The sequence below is a fragment of the Emydura macquarii genome, unplaced genomic scaffold (assembly GCF_026122565.2).
Source record: "Emydura macquarii macquarii isolate MOO-44397 ecotype Brisbane River unplaced genomic scaffold, CSIRO-AGI_Emac_v2 contig_2369, whole genome shotgun sequence".
Classification (NCBI taxonomy): domain Eukaryota; kingdom Metazoa; phylum Chordata; order Testudines; family Chelidae; genus Emydura; species Emydura macquarii.
The window spans coordinates 170,999-193,296 of NW_027132506.1; the positions used below are offsets into that span (position 1 = coordinate 170,999).

The window sequence follows — 22,298 nt, forward strand, 5'->3', positions numbered from 1 at the left end:
TGACAGTGAGACACCACTAATCAGATCTGCTTAGCTGAGTGGTAAAAAAGAGAGGGGCATGTGAATGGTGGATGCTCTGTGAGAACTGGATGAATTAACCAGGCATTCCACGGTTAAGAAAACATGCATTTTTTCCCATTGTGAAAAGGGAAACATGGTCTATGGGCAGCTCTGGTCTTTTTGTGAGCTACTTGTGCCAAAAAAGATGAGCAACAGTGCTAGCAAATCTTAACTGCTGGGGCCACAGATTCATTTTTTAGTTCTTTACTGATCAGTGGTGGCTTTCTCCTGGGACCACCTCGTGTTTTTAGGGCTCATGAAGCGTGTGCTCCTTGCACTGGCTCTGTTTACAGTCAATTGCAAGCCATCCTTCTATGCATACAACCTAAACTCCCAGGAGAATCTTTTTTAACTGTAGTCCTCCACTGTTGATTAGAATTAGTTCACCTGTTGCCAGTGGTTGAGTGAGGTTGGTGCTCAAAAAGAAAAGATTTAATGCATGTTTTTTATGAGCTGTATTTAAAAGGACAAAATTTCAAAAGCCCAAAATATATACCTGGCAATTCTACAACGTAAATAAGACAAGGTACCAGATTTTGTTCAGTTGCAGTGGTGTCAGTCCAGAAAAACTTCAGTGGAATTACTTCAAATTGATAGTGCAGCTGGGAGCAGGATGTGGCCTATGGTTCCTGGTCCAAAGACTTCACAGTCTGGTGCAGTACACAATGACACGGTGGGCCACAGTTCAGGTTCAGGAGCATGTACAGATGGCCCGTGAGAGAATATCAGGGTAGGAAGGACTTTGTGAAGAATTTCATAAAACTAAGCTGCTACATTTTAAATGATCCTAGTGTCCAGTTTAACACGCCAAAAAATCAAATCATGTTTAAAATTACACAACATTAGAGCAAAAATATATCCGCAAATTTCTGTTGGTTCCACTCACAAATAAACAACATTTCAGTATTTATAATACCTTATGAAGAAGAGGATTTTTTCTTTAAATGTTACACAATATCAACATTGCTTGTGGTGGTGTGTTTCTGTCCCTTACGAAATGGGGGGCCATCAAGGGGAAAGTACATACCATGCCCCCCAGAAGCTTCTGAGTGGCATGCAGCAGTTGATTGATTAGGCAGTCTGTGCTGCTCCCACCAGCCTGTGTTGTGTAATGATCTGCAGATGCTACCGTTGACTTGCGTTAGCTCTTTTTGTGCAGAATCACAGTGGGAACTGGGCTTTATGTAAGGCTGATTGTCAAACTCTCCATTCCAGCACTATCACATCAAGAGGGGAAGGATTAGCTGTACTCCTTTTCTTTCCCCCACCCTCTCTTACATATTCTCATTGTTTTCACATCTCCAGGCAAGAGCCAGTTTTAGGCTGCTTTGGTGTCATGCTGCCTTGTTGAGTAGGGGGTTTATGTACCTAAAAAGAATAAGGGGCTGGGTCCTGAATTTCTTCAGAAAATGGTATGTGGAACTGGGTTTCTAAAGCACCCCTTTGTTGTTCTCTCTCTAGCCTCTGCTCCTGCAAATCAAGTTGACCAACAGCAGTGAGAATCCTTGCAACTTACACTGGTTGGGGATGAGACCAGATTCTTCTCAACAGTATCTAGTAGGAGTTTGTCTTCCTCAGAATAGGGGGTGAGTGAGCAGGTGCCATTCCCCGCCTCAAATGCAGTTTGCTATATAAAGCCTCAAATCATCCCATTCCTGTGGCTTCATTTTCTATATGCAGAACTTTACAATAAAGCAACATAAAGTTCAATTCAAAATATCTCCTTGGGTGTAGCTGCTCCAATGGCACCTATCTCAGGACTGCTTAAGCACACCCTGGATTCTTGTAGCGAGCCATCATTCCCATTTTGCATGGGATAGTGAGCCACCTGCCTTCGTGCGTAACATAAACCACTTAACCATTTCCCAGCAGAAAGAACACCTGCTTCCAGAGAAGGGTGTTGCGCATACACATGGTCAGCCTGTTAGAGTCAGTTTTCTTCAGCCAGCAATATACCACTTTGATGTGGATTGTAGAGATGGCCTTTTAACATAGAGCTTGCTTTTGGTTGTGAATGTGGTGGCAGATGGGTCTCATCTAAGGATTGTCAGTGCTCAGGACGGGGTTGTCCCATTTCTTCATAGTGTGGACCATATTTTCAGAGAGGCTGTTGTGCAAACCTCCCCTCCCATTTGCAATTGTGCAGACCACTTCTTTCCCCATTCTGCTGCATTACACCTTTGTAGCAAGTACATCAATTGGTTCCAGAGAGAGTTAATAGTGATTACTATATTGTTAGTGTTTAATATATATGTAGCTACTTCTGATGTGATTAAACAGGTGGAAATAAGAAGAGCCAGCATCATGTGAGCAGCCATCTCTTCACAGACCACCAGCATGTGCTCTGTGCACCACCAGCTATCCATAAGGCACAGGTGAAAAACTGCTGCTTTAAGTTCATAGTAGTCTGTTACAACAAACTGAGTCATTTGTGAGTACAGCAGAAGGATCTGATTTAAATCAGGATTTAATCAATGATGTCAATTTTAAAAATATATATAACTTAAATTTTCCGAAAGAAAAGTTCCATCTCATTGATTTATGTTAGAGCCAAAGCATTTTGACTCATGCATTTGCTTTATTTAAAAATACAGACTACCTGTTAGGCAAATGCTCTTTGAAAACATGCTTGTGCCTTTTCTGAGCAAATAATTGTCTTCATTTTACACAACAGTACAGAATGACTAAAGAAATATAATTTGTAGAGATGTTAATATATTTTGTAAGGTAAATTGTTAGAATTAAATTAAATAAAACCACTAGTTCTGACATTTTATACTTTCTTTCATATTGGATTTTTAAATTCAACAGCAAAATATTGATTGCATTGTCACTTGGAAATTACACAAACATTACCAATATATTTTTCCCCATGAGCAATTTTAATGAATGACTTCTTTTCTAATGATCTATTTGTATGTTTTGTACTTGCACATGCCATTAGGTACGGGATGTTATTTATTTATATAGTGCCAAATGTAAGCCTTTTTGCAGCTGAAGGCCAAGACAGGAATACTCCTGCACAAAATAAGCCTCTCACCCCCACATGTCAACCTAGTACAATAGCTGATTAGTGATATATTAAAAATGAAACTTCAACGATTTCTGCAGAATTTGCGTGGAACTTGCATGGAATTAGAGCTGAATTTTTGGGCTTGCCCAAAAATGCACTTTCAGGATGACTGAAACTATTCATGAATTCAGGGTGGAATCTGGCAAATTGTTTTAACTGAATGAAAAAGGGAACTTTTTTCTAAGAAGTCAAAATCGTTGATTTTGACATTTTGTTTTGAAATGAACTGTCTAATTCAGAAAACATAAATTCAGATTGGCCTGAATTAAATATTGGTATTTTTTATTTTGGGGCGGGTTTGGGGCAGGGGAGGGGTTTGGCAAGAAATTGAAAAAATTCACTTTTGGTTAAAAACAAATATTTTTTCCCACTTTAGTTAATTAATTTAATCCAATTAATTTTTTTCAGTTCTAATTGCAGTTATCTATTTTACCCTAATTTATCTGTTTACAAACTGTTTTTGCTCCAAAATTGTTTCATACTAGTCTGTAATTTTTCTCTCCCAGCATGCACTAGTAGTCTGGAATATTTGGGGCTCAAGGATTTCCCCAGGGCTCTTGACACTTTGTTTATAGCCAGACTTTACAACAACCAAGACAAAACCTCTTATGAAAGAGGCCACCAAATTCAAATAATGGACTTGGCTCAAGCGAGGTCAGGGAATAGAATCTTCTTCCCTCATTTTGCATAACAACTGCTAGTGCTGCCTCAGGGCTACAAGGTTGAATCTATGTCCTCTGCAGGTATTTATATAGTAGATGTACATAGTCCTGGATCCACAGGCTCCACACCCAAACCCCCCCTGCATGATGGTGTACAGAGAGAGTCCCTGTGAAGCGCAGGTGCTTTTATATTCTGACTACCCCTTGTATAGTGAAGTCCTTCCCACCTCTGAATGGGTGGACAGGATTTGATATCTTTAGAGTAGTATGTCTACACTGCCAGCAACTTGGGGATTGATGCAGCGGGATCGATTGAGCGAGTCGTGGAGACCTGCTCAATCGATCCCGGAAGTGTTCTCCAGTCGATGCGATTAAACCACCTCTCTGAAAAGTGTAAGGCTGCATCGACCAGAGGGTGTCTCTGGTTGATGCAGTGCAATGAAGACGCTCTGGTATGGCAGCGTAAGTAAGTCGACGGGAGGTACGCAAGCTACTTTATGTAGCTTGTGTATCTCCTGTCAAACACCAGCAGCAGGATAGACCAGGCATAGGAATAGTGAGTTTGAGAACACCAGGATTCATTCCACTGTCCATGCTGTAATCTTTCTTTAGCCAGTTGTATTTATCATATTTCATTAAATACGTTGTTTGGACATGTACCACATGTGGGTTAGTCCTGTGATGGAAATTGCAGAGAGATCCAGAGCTGGGAGTGTTGCTTGCTATCACAGTATTTGTTATTTCACTTAAAGGCCCAGCTCCTGGGGACAAGTGACTAGTTAAGAATCTCTGCTCTCACTTTTTTTCTTTTTTTCCCTTAAATAAGTGTCTTACTCTCAGGAGCATGGAGAAAAGCTTGCAACGGACAATGAAATCTGTCCAGTCTTCACAGGCTTTTTCATATAATCCTGTGATGTAGAGGATTTTGTTTGTTTCTTGGTGCTGTCTACCTTCTGCCTCTTCTCTCTGCACTCAGGATGCCATCTCTCCCTCTTATGTTTCTTTCTATTCTAGGGCTAGAAGGTTCACAGATTGATTTAATGTGGGAAAGCTAGAAAGTCCAGATGAATAGTAACTTTGATCAGTGGAAGGTAATCTGTTTATCTCTTGCAAAGTGCCTGCCAGCAGTGATTAAATGTGTGCGAGAGAGGTTGGACTAACCCTGTCGTAAAACAATAGCAGCAGATGCAATCTGGATATGTTATGTAATTCCCCTTGGTAGAAGGCTCTGAACTGGGTCATATCTGTGTGAGAAATAAGGACAGACTGGTTGCGTTGTGATTCCTACCTGCCTGTTGTTCAGTGTTCAGGTCGTGTATCCCAGTTTTATCAGGTAACCTGGGAGCCCTCCAGAGAAGCAGAGCTTATGCAACTGAAAATTGTAGGGGAGCTGCCAGGACCTGGGTTGGGGATGGGGCAAGATGGACAGCTGTGACAACATGCAGAGAGGAGGTTATCTTTATTACACTGGAATTCTTTAGAAAGCTTCTGTTTTACCCCTGCATATCAGGCAAGCTGCTGAATAGTTTAAAGTTATATTTTTAAGATGCACTTACTACTAATTTCCATATCCTTTAATAAGTTGTGCATTAAAATAAAGCTTAGAATCTACTCTTTTTAAAAGGTACTTTCTGTGATTAACTGATGGCTTCTATGCTTTTTATTTTATTCATGGAAATACAGACAACATGAAGATCGACTATCTATCTTTTAACCACTTTCAAAAATACATTTTTGTAAATTATGTTACAAATGCTGAGATGTGAAAGATGAGTCAGGAAAATACTAGTGTTGAGACTAGATGATTTAATCTCTTCTATTTTGAGGTAGTGTACGTCTCATTTAGTGAAATCAGAACATTTTTCTGATTTTCCCTGGTTTATGTAAGAATAAGTTCATAATTTGCACATTAGGAACACTCAGCAATTATCACATTCTCCTTCTTTTTGGTCAGTGTGTTGTCTTTTTAGATGGAAGGGCGTGGGTGATATTTTTGTGTTTCTGGCAGAAACCTGTGCTTTGTCTGTAAAGTGCCTGGCACTTTGGTAAGGTATAAATAAAATAAACCCTACTGAAATCCAAGGGTGTATCTACTCATAGAGGATTGGTAAATTCCCAAATGACTGTTGAAAGGCAAACATAGTACCTGTCTTTAAAAAAGGAAGCAACAACAATCCAGGGAACTATAGACCAGTCCACCTAACTTTGATACCTGTAATGATACTGGTACAAATTATTTAATAATCAATTTGTAAGCACCTAGAAAACTATACAGTTATAAGTAATAGCCAACACAGTTTTTCTCAAGAACAAATCATGTCAAACCAACCTAATTTTCTTATTTGATGCGGGTACTGGCCTAGTGGATAGAGGGGACACAGCAGATGTTATATACCTTGATTTTAGTAAGGTTTTGGACATAGTCCCACATGACATTCTCATAAGTAAGCTAAGGAAATATGTAGAGCCCTGTGTGGATACAAAATTTGTAGCCGCATCCGGTCCATGAACGCAAAAATGGTCTGTGGATATTTGCAGATTTGCAGGGCTATAGAAATATGGTCTAGAAGAAATTACTATAAGGTCAGTGCAAAATTGTTTGAAAGATTGTACTCAGAGTAGTTATCAATAGTACACTGTTCAACTGGGAGGCTTTATTCAGAAGGGGTCCCACAGGAGTCTGTCCTAGGTCAGGTACTATTCAATTTTTGTATCATTATCTTGAATAATGAAGTGGGGAGAGTATGCTTATAAAATTTGCGCATGACACCAAACTAGATGGGGTTGCAAACACTTGAGAGGACAGGATTACAATTCAAATGACCATGACAAATTGGAGAATTGGTCTGAAATCAACAAGGAGAAATTCAGTAAAGACAAATGCAATACCCTAAACTTAAGAAGGAAAAATTAAATGAGCAATTTCATGAATGAAATGAATTTCATGAATGAACTGGCTAGCCACTGTGCAGTTTAGTACCACAGAAAAGGATGTGGAGTTATATTGGATCGCAAATTGAATATGAGTCAACAATGTGATACAGTTGTGAAAAAGGCTAATATCATTTTGGGCTATATTAGCAGGAGTGTTGCATGTCAGACAAGGGAGACAAGTGTCCTGCTCAACTCAGGGATGGTGAGGCCTCAGCTGGAGTACTGTATCCAATTCGGGGCACCACATTTTATGGAAGATGTGGGCAAATTAGAGAGAGTCCAGAGGAGAGCAACAAAAATGATAAGATTTGGTAAACCTGACCTATGAAAAAAGGTTTTTTTTAAATGGCCATATTTAGTCTTGACAGAAGAAGATGGGGTGGGAACCTGGTAACAGTCTTCAAATAAGTTAAGGCCAATATAAAGAGGACGGTGATCAGTTGTTCTCCATATCCACTGAAGGTAGGACAAAGATCTAATAGGCTTAATCTGCAAGAAGGGAAATTTAGATTAGATATTAGGAAACATTTTCTAGGTATAAGGGTAGTTAAACTCCGGAACAGACTTCCAAAGGAGATTGTGGAATCCCTGTCCTTGGAGGTTTTTAAGAACAGGTTGGACAAACGAGTTAGAGATGGTCTTCTAGGTTTACTTGGTGCTGCCTCAGCACACGGGGCTGGACTGTGTGACCTCTTGAGATCCCTTTCTTCTCTGAGTTTCTATGATTCTGTGATACACTGCAAATGAAGGTGTGATTGTAGCATGGATAGGCATACCTATGCTAGCTAGCGTGAGTAAAAATAGCAGTGTAGATGTAGTGGCATGCACTTCGGCACAGGCTAGCAAACAGAGTACAAGCCCAGTATGTACTCTGGTTGACAGGGAGATCTCGGGTACCAGCGCCAGTCACAAACTGGTTGTTGAGAAACACTGATTCTAGAGTATGAAGTAAATGGCAGTGAGTCTGGGGATCTGTGGACAGATCCTTAACTGGTGTGAATTGCTGTTGTTCCATTTAAGTCAGTAGAGGTTTGTGTTGTATCTGCTGTTTGCTGGACTGAGACAACTAACCTATTTGCTTTAGTCCACTAAACAACTGTAAAAACTTGTGATAGCTTCCACCAAAGACTAGAATGGAACCTGTAACCTAGTGGCAAAAGGCTCTATATCACAATACCAGTCCCCTGACACATCATCTTCCCTTGATTTCATTTTCTTTTGTTCTCTTGCTTTCCCTTCATGTCTGGCAGACATGTTCTCACTGTTACTTTTGCCTAGGTTAGCGTCCCAGTGTCTTAATTACTTCAACTGAAATAATTCTAACAGATTTAGCATTTAGATTTGTATTTTTTCAGGCCTTATTTTACAGGGTTGTGGGGTGCTTTTTAACTTCCAGGGTGTCTAGCCTACAGTGCCTAGTAAGTCCACGATGAGGGCACTGCATTAATACAAATAATTAATAATAAACCAGAAAATGAAACTTCTACATATTTCATGAAAAGTTTGTGCAGTTGTGGAGAGCTTGCATACAGTCCTATTTTAACTGCTTGGAAAAGACTATTAGAGATTCATATCTTTTTGAAATGTGCATTTCAGTTCCCAGATACAATACAGCTTAAATCTTAAGTAGCTTTAGTCCTAGGGACAAAGGTAGATGATTGATAATGCATAAAGAACAGGGAAAACATTTGATGAGGCGCATGTAGGGCCATACTGGTTGTGTTAAATGGTGACCTTTCAGAGGCTCACGTTTGAACACATCTTTAGCTTTTTTCCAAGGACTGGATTTGCTGTTGTCTGCTATTATCTTCATTTTCTCTCCTTTTGACACTTTGCTTTCCACCCGCCCTATCCAGGACTAAATTCTCTCCCCCTACACAGCTGACATATGACACTGTTCTCCTTGAAACATAGCTAAGGCACGTCTAAACAGGGAGGGATCTGTCATGAAATCCAAGCTTGGGCAACAGGTGGTCTGAGCTGACAATATACGCCTTAGTGATCACCTTGGCCTTTTTTTCCAGTTTACTTTGTCATTCTATACAGTGGCTCCTACCTACTGTGACAATGTGAGATGGGACTAAGTGAGAGTTTCTCCACAGCCCAGCACTCCTGTCCCATTCCCTAGAGGAAGTAGCTGTAACCTGTCTTTTTTGGGCAGATGTGTTGTTATCCCCTCCTGAGCTTTTATTCTTCTCTTTGCCTTCCTTTAAAAAGGGATGGCGCAATGAATGGGTCCTGGACCCTTGTCACAGTCTTTCTTCATGTTGCATTAAGGGAAGGTTGTCTTTGTCTACAAGATACACAGGCCACTGTGAAGAGTTGAAGGCACCCAGATACTACAATAATGGGTTGCAGTATAAAATCCTGAGGTAGATAAAGTCTATATGTGAAACTTAATTGCCTGACCAATAAGAGGTGTCAAAAGATCTACCCAATCCACTTTCTGTTTCCTGGAAGTGACTTTCAGCTAGCATTTTGACCCTGAGCTTAAGACACACAGCAATATCTGAAATCAAATGAAAAGGTCACCTTTGTTTTTAATAGCAGTGCATTTGGATAGTAATATCTTGGAATTGTTTGGGATGTTTGCATCATTTTTATATAAAATATTAATATTTTAGCATCATTTTATTATGCCAGTATTCACAAGAGAATTCTCTTGACCTATGCACTCTAAAAATAACAAGTAAGATGCTCTGGCTTGAGCTGAGCCTCTGATACTGGTTTCAGAGCTCTGATCCTCCATGATCTTGGTACATTGCTGGTGAGCGTAGTGACTCTGCCCTCTACAGAAGACTTTGCCTGTGTTGTTAGGACCTTCCTTTTAGAAGTTGAGAGCTAATTTTGTTTCATATTTATTCACTTTGGGACACAGGTGCAAGCACATGTGAGGTAGATCAGGAGCACAGTGTGGAGGTAGCCCAACTTTCATATCAGACTTTGGGCTGATATGTTTAGTTCTCTCGGTGTCTAGTTAGGTTTCCAAACCTTATGTGTAAGTGGATGGGTGTGATTTGGGTGTGTGGCAGAGAAAAGGTGAAATTGATGGTATATATTAGAAAAGAGAAGTATGGTATAGAGAGACTGAAAATATAAAGGAAGAGGGAGACAACACTGCAGAGAGAGAAAAAAGGATGGGGAAAAGGAAACGTACACTGAAGAGGAATCCACAGGGAAAGTGACAGCACTACCACTGCTATAGGAAAGAATAGGTGGAGTGAAACCAGCAAGGGGAAGAAAGTTTACAAAAGTAAGAGAGATTAGTAATTAATAATAATACTAAATAATAAACAAAATAGAATGACAGCATGTTACAATTAAATACAGTACACAGTAAACAGTGCACCTATGTTTTCGTTACATTCTGCAGGTTTTGGCTTTGGCAGGTAGGTTCTGTCATAGGAGCACAGACGTCTTTCCCCATGGCTTGTTTGCTTAATTTTTGGGAATTGGCTAAATTTTTCAAGCCCTGGCAATAACTCACGCAAGATCTGTAACTAGAGTGGATGCAAAGTACTACCCTCCTCATCCCTTCTTTAATGATTGTGTCCATGATCCTCTCTTCTGAGAGGATTCTGATGCCCAGGTTAAATATTAACTATAGTTGTGGGACCACACAAACTTGTCATGGGCTGCACTTGGGAGGCTTTTATATCGGAAGTTCTGCATGACTGACTTTTTTCTTGAATGGATTTTTTCTTCCTACTCCTGCAGGGCTGCCTTACAATAAACCATGAGCAGGTAATGCACAAGGAGCACCACTGGGAATCATGTCGGACGAGTCAATCTCAGGGAGTGATCCAGACCTGGACCCAGACTTGGAGCAGGAGGATATGGAAGAGGAGGAGGAGGAAGATGATGATGAGGCAATGGAGGAAGACAATGACGGGGATGACGAGGAAGACTTACTCGATGAGAATGGTGAGTGGTTGGGGCTGTGAGAACGCACATACACTTTACCATACGTAATCACTGGAACTGCTAAGTCTCATTGGGTAGCTTTGGGGAGCCCCATGGAAATAAAATCTAAATAGAGAGGAGAGGAAACAAACCTCAGTTCTGGGTTTTGCTGAGCATTTCAAGTATAGAGATTGCTCATGCTTCAAAGGCTTCCTGAGGAAAAATGTTGACTGTTTGAACTATTGACAAAATCCCTCTGCGGTGTTCTGTCTTCACTCTTTCGGGATGTTTTGGGGTTATTTCTGATTGCAGCGGCTGGAATTTAGCTTCATTTGTTTGCTGGTAGTACTGTTCTATTATTAATATTGATGGCGAATCACTTGTTTTCTGCCTCTGAGAGAGAATATGGATTAAACACATTTCAAAAGTTTGCTGTTCAGGGTGAAGGGCTGATAAGAAAGGAAACCTAGAGTATGTAACAGATGCAGTTGTGAGCACTGGCATTCAGAGGCTGGTTTTCAAGGCTACTGATTATGTTTGTATTTAAACCTGGATTTGGAAAACCTTTGTTGGTGGAATGAGGTGCTAAAACAGCCATGCTGTCCATTTAGTGGCTCTGGCTCTAGTCTGACATAATTCTTTATTTTTTGGGTCCCTAACAGAAACTGTCACAGGGCTCTTGCTTTAGTTTGACTTTGTCTTGAAGAAGCCTGATTTACAGCAGTGGGGTACTGTGGTTGGATCAGGGGACTGGAAATAAGGAGTTCTGGAGTATATTACTGGCTGTGTCACTGTGGCTGATTCTGTGTTATCTTGAGTCTGTCTTTAGTTTTTCCAGGTCTTAGTTTCCTAATCTGTGAAATGATGATACTTTGCTGCACAGATTTGTAGCTGTAATTCAGGTTTGTAAAGAACTTTGATATTCTTGGATCCCTATTTAAGAAATGCCTAACACTATTGAAAGGACACTGTTGTGTCAGCTTTGTCCCATAACTTAATTTTTAAAAAAAATAAGCCTTTAAATAAAATTTAATAATAAATTTATTTATTAAAATTCCAATGAAAAAGTGGGGTTTTTTCTTTAAATATTCCTCTGCATCTATTTTGCAACTCACAAATTGCAGCATTGTGCACATGATGTGTAAAAATTGAAAGTGAAATTGACTTGACAATGAAAATAGACTAGTCAGTTTCTAGTTTGATGGAAATGTAAGAAGTACATAACATGAATAGTGAAATATTAATTCGACTTCCAAAATAATTTCAGTTTTGATAACCTCATGTGCTATCTGTAAAGCAGATGAGGAGACCAAAAATGCGAACTCATGCTCCTGTCTGATTCTGTGAGCAGAGAGCCCAGCTTTTGGTAAGTGGGGAGGAAGTAGCGCAGTATTATCTTGAGCAGGTTCCCTCTCTGTGTTGTGAACACACTATATGTGTGTACCTAAGGCAGGTTCCATCAGCAGTGGCCTACTAGGGGATAGTTCCTTCAGGGGAGGTCAGTAGATTATGTGGTCTGAACCCTCAGTTACACATATGGGATTGGGAGATCAGGCAAATCCTGTGATTCAGATAAAAAAAAAAATAAAGACAAATGAAAATTTGCTGATTCTAGTCCCCTATGTCAGGGGTTCTAAATCTTTTTCTTTCGGAGGCCCACCCAACATACTATAAAATCTCCAGGGCCCAGTGGGGGGCGGACCTTGGGGCTCCTGGTTTCAGCCACCAGGTGGTGGTGGGGGCCTTGAGGCTTTAGCCCTACTGGGCTGGGGGGCAGAGGGCTCCAGATTACAGCCACTGGGTTGCGAGGGGGTGCCTCAGGGCTCCAGCTGTGGGACGAGCAGGCTCAGAGCTCCAGGCAGGGGAGGGTTTGGAGCTTCAGACCCATGGGAGCTTGGGGCACCGGGGCTTCAGCCCTGCAGGGGCCCTAGGACTCCCTATAGCTCTGCTCCTCGTTTCAGCCCTGCAGAGTTGCCAGGGGTCCGGATGCCTCGCTTCAGCCATGGGGCACCACAGTCCCCCGAAACTGGCTTGCTCACCATGGACCCCTGGTCGAGAACCACTGCCCTATGTAGGTGGGTAGGTCAGCATGGGGCCCCGACTTCATCTGATAGCATCCTATAAATTGAGCCTGTTACTGTCCTGTGTATAATCTTAAATGAGGGATAACAGAGGAATGCAATAGCCTCTGTGATTGTTATATGCAGTGTTGTAGCCATGTCAGCCCCAGGATATTAGAGAGACCAGGTAGGTGAGGTGATATCTTTTATTGGGCCAACTTCTGTTGGTGAGAGAGACAAGCTTTCAAGTTGGTGAGAAGAGCTCAGTGTAGGCTTGAAAGCTTGACTCTGGCCTGGTCTACACTGGTGGCTTAATTCGAATTAATTACTCCCGCATCTACACGTGCGCATTGTTAATTCAAATTAAGAAGTCTTTAAAATAGAATTAATAAAACCACCTTTGCAAGTGGATTAGCGCCTGAAGCGCATCAATTAATTCGCATTAGTGTGAGTGTGGATGCAATGGGACTTAATTTGAATTAATTGGCCTCCAGACTGTATCCCATGATGCCCCATTTCAGTACCCTTCCCCAAAGCAGCCCCGGGAAGATTTAAATCTTCATTTTCTGCAGTGGATGGGTTTAAAATCCAAGCTGCATTCACCCTCTCCTCCCCCCCCCCCCCCCCCACACAATAAGCCATTTGCAGTTTGTCCCTTTAAGGGTTTGAAAATTTCACCCCTCTCTCCCCGCGTTGTGAATGCGTTTTAACTGCCCAGCAAGCCCTTTGCAGTTTGTCCCTTTAAGATTTGTCCCTTTGAAAGTTTAGCCCTTTTAAAGTTTGTCCCTTTGAAAGATTTCACCACCCACCCCCCTCCTCTCGTGGTGAATGCATTTTAAATCCCAGCAGTGAGAGGATATTCTTTGCTACATTGTTTCAGTGGCCAATCATGGAAATTGATACTTTCTTAAGAATTTATTCACAGTGCTACATGTGGATACATTATATCATGCTTTCCATCAGTGAAATGGAAATATTTGTATCACTGTATTAATATACTAACTGGCTCTCTTGTTGTTTATCTTACATTCTACAGACACCGGTAGAATCAAAATCAAAGGCAAGCAATATACAGGGGGTGGTGGGGGGAGCATAAAAGGCAAACAGCATACAGTTCTAAAGTAATCCAGGATAAGCTGCGATGTATTTGTCATGTCAAAATGAGAGCATAGTTCAGCTGGCTCCATGTGCCTGCAGCAATGGCGATCGGGGTTGTAAAAAAACGGCATGAAAATCCTTTTCCTGTTTGTTTGGGGGTGGGGGAAGAGGGTGGGGGAAGCAGCGCTGCATCCTGGGATGATGACACTCGTCACAACAACCTCTATGGTTAGTTGCACTTTGGGATAGCTTCCCACATTGCACTGCTTTCTAATTCGAATTAAGGCTGGCCAGTGTGGACACAAGAAACCAGCACAAACACTGTAGTGTGGACAGTCTGCAGCGCTTTCTATAAATCGCTTTCTGTAATTCAAATTAAGCTAATTCGAATTAGTGCTGCAGTGTAGACATAGCCTCTGTCACCAGCAAAAGTTGCTCCAATAAAAGATATTACCTCAGCCACCTTGTCTCTGTTATTGTTAGTCTATCAAACATTATCCCCCTTAATCAGGGAATATTTGTGTCTAAGGTTAGAAAGGGCCTTATTGATTGAAAAAAGGTGCTGTTGGTGCGGGAGGGGGGGGGTGTAATTTTACTTGCACTTTTTCTGCTGGATAAATGGCAAACTCTTCAGTTCTGGAAGATAGATGTTAGTCTGTTGCCTTCTGCTCTTGACCCATGCTAATCTCCTTTCTGTTCTGGGAAGGACTGCCTTGAAACTGCCATTGTGACTCCAAGGAGATAAGATGGGTGACCTCTAATCTCTTCCACCACTAACAGAGAACCCCTGTTCTAGTGGGGGTAGGTTGTTTCAAGAGGAAAGACGGCAAATGTATCATTTTTGCTGCTTCCCAGAAGATTTAAGAGTAATGATTTAACAGCATTTCATGTGGGTGGGTGGCTGGGTGTTGAGGGAAAGGAGATCCCAAGGTCGATGGAATTTTTTCTCCATCCTCCTGCTGGGCAGCATAAGACACTGCTGCTGCTCCTTGGGGAACACTATATTTTTATTAGATGATTCCATCTGCTACGGTAGAGGAGCATAATAAACTGTATTGCTCCTTGCATATTGCTTCAGATCTGTGATGCAAGCAGTCTAAACAGTTCGGCTCTTGTTGGTGTGTGACTGGAAACTGGGGGAGGGAGCAGAGAAAAAGTGAATCCTGTCATAATAAAACTGGCATGGAAAGGAGGCTCTTCTGTGGGGATGAAACAAAATGAAGAACTTGCTTGTAGCCCAAAAGGGTTTTGAAATTGATTAGGAGGATTTATTTTGTGTTTTTAAGCCCTGCTGTCTCTCTGTGCAAATGTCACAGTGATCAATGCTGGTAAATAATAAAGTATATAAATAAATATAAAAGCATTATCAATATCCTATAACTCATCCAGAAAAATACTATTTGCAGAGCAGGAGGATTTATTTTGGGAGTGGGATGGGGGAGACTAGGTATGTGATCTCCCCCTTTTCTCCTTATTTCCCCTGCTAAAGGACTCTACATTGCTCCTCTTTATTTTGGCTGATTAGAACTGGATGCAGCTCCCTTTGGAGCCCATCAGTGTTACTTCTAAGTCAGATGGTGGGGGACTCTGAGTGAGACAAGCCTCTTCTCTTCACAGTAAACGTGCTTTTTCCACAATGGTCCTACCCTGCATTACAAGCTGGGTAACCGAACTTGAACCTCCCAGCTTAGCAGTTCATTTTGATGCACCAAAACAGCTGGGCTAGCCTTTTCAAAATATGTTTGTAATGACTTTCTGTAAACGATTTTCCAGTTAAAGTAGCTGCACACCGAAAGAAAGGCATATATCACAGCTTGGGTGTATAAGTAGTCTCCCCTCCATGCCAGGTGATTTACTTACTAGTTAACATCCTGTGTATTGGCATGTATTTAAACCTTGTGGGTTTCTCTGTGCTGGGAAATTAGATTATATTAATACAAACCCCTGATAGGTCGCAGTAACTAACAACACGTCAAACATGACTTACTGTTCAGTGGAGACTAGGACTGTTGTGTTTAATATTGTGTCAGCTTCTTGTGGTTGACCCAAAGTAGACAAGCCCAGAGTCTCAATTGCATGTAGTGTATCAGAAAAAGGCATTTCTCAGGTCAATTTAGGCCTCGATTTGTTTTATAAAAACAATTTTTTCCCAATAAACTAGAATTTTTATATGTAATAAAACAGAATTAGTAGTGAAAATAACTGCGATATTGATGCTTTCATTTTAATGATCTAAAGAGTTACTAACACAGGTAAGTGTGTGTGTGTGTGTGTGTGTGTGTTTTGTTTTTTTGTTTTTAAATGTGGGCTAAGTCCTGTGGTTCATATTTAGGCAAAAAACACAATTAACTTCAGTGGGAGCTTTGCTTGAGTAGGTAGGACTGCAGATTTTGTCCCTTATTTTTAACCTACCAGTATCCCTTTGATCCAGGGAGTCTTACATGACATTATTTACAGAGAAAAGTATAGTAAATTCATGCAGGTTGAGAGAATTCAGACTCACCACAATGTCTATATACAGAAAAATATATATATTGCTATATATTGCTTTCTATGATGAGGTGACTGGCTCTGTGGATATAGGGAAGGCGGTGGACGTGATATACCTTGACTTTAGCAAAGCTTTTGATATTGTCTCTCACAGTATTCTTATCAGCAAGTTAAAGAAGTATGGGTTGGATGAATGGACTATAAAATGGATAGAGAACTGGCTAGAGCATAGGGCTCAACGAGTAGTGATCAATGGCTCCATGTCTAGCTGACAGCCGGTCACAAGCGGAGTGCCCCAGGGGTCAGTCCTGGGGCCAGTTTTGTTCAACATCTTCATTAATGATCTGGAAGATGGGGTAGATTGCACCCTCAGCAAGTTTGCGGACGACACTAAGCTGGGGGGAGTGGTAGATACCCTGGAAGGTAGGGATAGGATACAGAGTGACCTAAACAAACTGGAGTATTGGGCCAAAAGAAATCTAATGAGGTTCAACAAAGATGAGTGCAGAGTCCTCCACTTAGGAAGGAAGAATCCCATGCACAGCTACAGACTGGGGACCGACAAGCTAGACAGCAGTTCTGCAGAAAGGGACCTGGGGGTAACGGTGGATAAAAAGCTGGATATGAGTCAGCAGTGTGCCCTGGTTGTCAAGAAGGCTAATGGCATATTGGGCTGCATTAGGAGGGGCATTGCCAGCAGGTCGCGGGAAGTGATTATTCCCCTCTATTCGGCATTGGTGAGGCCGCATTTAGAGTATTGTGTCCAGTTTTGGGCCCCCCACTACAAAAAGGATGTGGACAAGTTGGAGAGAGTCCAGCGGAGGGCAACAAAAATGATTAGGGGGCTGGAGCACAGGACTTATGAGGAGAGGCTGAGGGAACTGGGCTTGTTTAGTCTGCAAAAGAGAAGAGTGAGGGGGATTTGATAGCGGCCTTTAACTACCCGAAAGGGGGTTCCAGGGAGGATGGGGCTAGGCTGTTCTCGGTGGTGGCAGATGACAGAACAAGGAGCAACGGTCTCAAGTTGCAGGGCGGGAGGTCTAGGTTGGACATTAGGAAAAAGTTTTTTACTAGGAGGGTGGTGAAGCACTGGAATAGGTTACCTAGGGAGGTGGTGGAATCTCCATCCTTAGAGGTTTTTAAGCTGAGGCTTGACAAAGCCCTGGCTGGGATGATATAGCTGAGGTTAGTCCTGCTTTGAGCAGGAGGTTGGACTAGATGACCTCCTGAGGTCCCTTCCAACTCTAATATTCTATGATTCTATGATTCTAGGACATGTTCTGCAGAACTTCGCCAGCTCCTGGAAGAACATATCCTGTATATAGACATTTTGCTGAGTCCGCAGTGGTGACATTGAAAAAGCCCTTTTCTGTGTTTTGAGGAGAATGCTTTGTATTTTATTTTGATTTCTATTTTTCTTTTCTAATAAATCTGGCATGGACTAGTTGACTGTATTGCTAGTTTTCTCCGAGAATTTTTATCTTGTGTTCTATTTGTGTAGCACATATTCTTCCAGCAGTGTAAAGGAAGGAGGGAGGTGGCATTTTTGTGTTTACAAAGATACACCTTAGTACGTCTTGGCAGAACATGGGAAAATAATATGGGTTTAAATAAAGAGGAGGGGGCATCTGGCTGACTCCAGCATTTTAACTAACCCCATGAATTGGGTGACCTAGTATTACCTAATAGATTCCCACTGGAGTGGGGTATGGCCTGTATGTGTATGTGGGAATGAAGAACAAAGACCCTCCCTAGCCCCCCTCTTTCAGGGTATTATAGACTAGCGATGCTTCTGGCCAATCTGTCAGTCTCACACTGTGTTTAGCCTTTCAGAATGTGCAAGCTCTCATTCCTAGTCTTCAGTGGTTTTTATGAAGGAAAGTTCCAAAGAAAAGTGATGTCCTTCTTGCCTCCCCCACTCTATCTCTTTCCCCCCACTCCTAGCTTCCTGACAACAGTTTCCTTTCTGAGAGTGGCACAAAGTCTGGCATAGTCAAAATGTTATGTAATCTAGATAATGAGTTGCCTTACTTCTTTAAAAGGAGGTGATGTCGCCAGAGCTCTCCTTTCCTCAAACCCACTGATTGGGCTGTTGGGTCTCCCTGTTCTAGTAAAACGAGGTGGTATTATAACTACTTGGTTTTTTCCCTTTTGATCTATTGCGTATGATGGAATTCAAAATGAAGATCTTTCTATGCAATTTCAGGGCAGCCCACAACCACTGGTTTCTGTTTTCTGTGCTTGTGTGTAGATTCTTTCAAATGTTCCTTTTACCTGCTCGTTTTTCCCAGGCTTTCCTAAAACCACCCTGAACATGGGGAGTAACACAGTTGTACGGGGAGTAGAGATTAAAGTGAGACAACATTGATTAGCTGATCAAAAAAATGCTCCCAGATGGAAGAGAAATATCCCATTTACTTCTCTCTTCCATTTTGTTTACATGCAGGAGTCTTGGGGTTTGTCACTTCTTGCTCAGAAAAACTGATAAGGTTGTTTTTCGATAAATAATGCCTAAAGACTCGGAGGTACATTTCTGTATTAATTTGTGTAGTTTTTCATGTGCTCCTTCACAGTCAACTTTTTGTAGCTCATATTCAATTTTAATAATGTTAATTCTTTGCATGTTTATAGTATCTTTCATCTGCAACTTTAAAAATACTGCAGGAACATGAATGAAACATAACAACATAATGGTATTGGTGTTCCCTCTAATGTGCAGGTGAGGAAACTGAAAGGGGTGGGGGGGGTAAGTGACTTGGCCAAGGTCACCTAGTGAGTCAGTGATGGAGCCAGGAACAGAATCCAGAAACCTTCACTTCCAGTCCTCTTCTCTACCTTTTAGACAGCATCCCCTTTAGTTTTACATGAAGCCATGTAATGAGCATAGTTAAATGCCTCCTTTTTTAATTTTGGCTTAAACTAAATATCAGCACCCTGTTTAATTTCTCTTTAATTTCAACAGGCATTTTACTAGACTATGTTGGTTTCAACAAAAGCTGGTAGCTCAGGTTAAATCAAAGATGTACTATATATATAATTTTACTATATATTACTTTTTGCAGGGATGGAGGAACCAGTTTGTAGCAAGATACATTTATTTAAATGCCAATATATCTTTTATGGTTCTAAAAATAACTAGTTTTTCTCAATATAGTTTAAAAATTGTCCATCAGAAGCATGAGATTGAAATCTGAAACTGTGTCGTTTACAGTTGTGAAGCTTTCTGGCTTGCAAAAGATGTTTTATGTGTTCTGTTACTGCGTTTTTGCTTCCCATTATGTACTCTCCAGTTTATAATTGTTGGATTGCTCATGGATACTGTAATCGAGTGTCTAAGTGAATTAATGTGGGGAAAAAAAACACATCAGAATTACATAAACGGAGATATAAAGAGAAAAAAGTTGATCAAATTTTGTACCTATGGCCTTGATCCAAAGACCATTAAAGTCAGTAGAAAGATTCTGACTGATTTCAGTGGGCTTTGTATGGAATTCTGTTTAAAAAACACCCCAAAACCAAAAGTACATATAATTGCTACTGAAGCATATTTTTAGGTAGAATTTGATGTAGTTAAAATGTTATAGATTGATTAGCAGGATCTATACCATTTCTTCCCTCCCCAATCTACCCCACCCAACCCCATGTTCTCATGTTCATTTCCATGATGGTGATGAAGTTAGGGAAAGGGTGTGATGTTTTTGGGACCACCCAGACCATAAGGGGTTCTGCCACCACCTGCCCTGTGACCTTGGGGGCCTTTATAGTGATTCAGATTCTTGACATTAGTAGCCAGCCCACAAGCACAAGGTCTCACCCTGGCTTTTATCAGCTTAGTTACTCCTTGCAAGATGACACCAGCAGCCTTCCACTCCTGAAACTCCCCATATTCGTCCTCCCTGAGTTATAATTACCAGTACTTTGACTTCCCCACTGGTTTGTCACCCCCGAAGGCATGAAACCAGCACCCCAGTTATCAGCTTTCTTTGGTATACACACTCCATGCAGTTTGCACACCAGAGATCTGTTTGGGGTAAAAATAAATGAAAAGGTTATTTTAATGGAAATACCACAAATTCAAAGATGAAATAGTAAGGGAAAGGAAACATATACAAGTAACACCAAAAATAGACATAAAGACTCAATTTCAGGCTTTATACTTCCTTATTAGATAAAACCCCTTTTTTAATACAGGTTACTTATTGCCTTTGAACAGGGAATGGGAGGAGGACATACCAATTATCATCTAGTATTAGCACGTAGAATATTGCTTATGTGTTAGTACTAGATGCTAAGTGGTATGTCCTTCAATTCCCCTCAGTAACTTACAAGCAATTCAGATCTGTAGACAGCCTCAACTTGTTGATGAGCAATGGGGTGTGCGGAGAGCAGCTGTTAGAAATGCAGCAGCATGCGAGACAGCTGTGCGAATGAAAAGGAGTAGTACAAATGGTACAGAGTAGTTAAGGTGGGAAAGAAAAGGAATGGTCTGGCCTACAGAGAGTAGCTGTTGTTCTTCTATAGCTCTTGTGTTAGTCAGAAGACAGGATACTGGGCTAGATGGACCATTAGTTTTACCCAATATGGTTGTTTGTATGTTTTTATTGGAAGGTGAACTGAATGTAAGAAGTGGTAGGAAAGGAAAGGAGGGAACCATTGCAGCTGGCGGAGAATATGTAGCATGGCCAGTGACTATTTGTGGACATCTTTCTTACTGTATGTCTGTGTGTAATACAGTTAGGATACAACAAAAATATTGAATCCAAAGAAACTAGTGGAGGAGCAATTTCCTAGTTACTCTGATAAGACTGGCCTCACAAAAGCATATTCATTAAAGGGGCTTATCTATAATAAATTACCTCCCACAAAGAGATCATTTTATGAACTGACAGTTTCTGGCACAAGAATTCTAGTTGGGTGTGCTGATGGTATGTGGTGCATATTTGTCATACTAAATGGTGATGACAACACTGGTTCTTTGCCTTGTATGGAAAAGTTCACTATCTCTCTCCATTTTAAGATACAGAAGGGAATATGATATTAATTCAACCATGGAAAAGGAAAGACGTAGGTCATCCTATTTCTTTGATGCACTTGTCTGTCTTTCAAAAAAGAACTAGATAAATTCATGGAGGATTGGTCCCTCAATGGCTATTCGCCAGGATAGGCAGGGATTGCAGTGTGCCAGAAGCTGGGAATGGGCGACGGGATGGATCACTTGATGATTACCTGTTCGTTCCCTCTGAAGCAACTGGCACTGGCCACTCTCAGAAGACAGGATACTGGGCGAGAAGAACCATTGGTCTGACGCAGTATGGCCGTTCTTATGTTCATTTGCCTGATGTTGCATTCTTATAACAAAGGTTCTGTGGAAACCACCCTCTTCTTGTCACTCAGATGCTTGCCTTTAAATCTTACTTCTTAGTTTCATAAATGTGTTTGATCAGACTTTCTGCTCATGCTTGGATCATTTGTACCAACCCTACTTAGGTATTGTAAGGCCTGCTGCAGAGGCCTTGGCCTCATGTTTGATCTTCCTAATGTATTTGTCCCTGTTGGCCATTGCAAGTTTTTCCTGGAGAAGTACAAGACTGGGCTGGATTTTAATTGGTTACATAGAGATGAAAGGCTCTGCATCCCATTCCCACACCTCTGAACCATCCAGTCCTTTTTTTACCCAGTTTACAACTGCTTCTCAATAAAATATGTATAGGAAGCCCTAATTTCTATACAGTCCTAATTTGTTCCAAAGTTGTGTTGTACTCCAAATCAGTAAAAATATTTTGATGCTTCTAAGTCTTCACTGAATTCCAATGTCCTTGAAAATAAGATGCCTAATAGCAGTGGCTGTAGTTGCACATAGTGCCGGTAGGTACTGCCCAAGTTTCTGCAGCAGACCTCTGTGTGAACTTCAGTCCTTAAATGCATCACATCATGCTATTTCACTCCTGGAGCCCCCGCGTATCTATACCAGTGTTTCTCAATCACAGTCTGCCCTTGCTGGTCCTCTCCTAGCATTGC

At 41.2% G+C, this 22,298-nt stretch overlaps 1 protein-coding gene across 1 annotated transcript in view; it reads left to right on the plus strand.

The window, feature by feature from the left end:
* Positions 1-22,298, plus strand: part of RAD54L2 (RAD54 like 2) — a 75,254-nt gene that overhangs the window by 17,250 nt on the left and 35,706 nt on the right. Inside the window, exon 2 of the mRNA XM_067561157.1 lies at positions 10,447-10,653. Within this exon, the coding sequence (XP_067417258.1) occupies positions 10,503-10,653 (151 nt within the window). The 5' untranslated portion in view covers positions 10,447-10,502. The remainder of the gene's footprint in view (positions 1-10,446; positions 10,654-22,298) is intronic.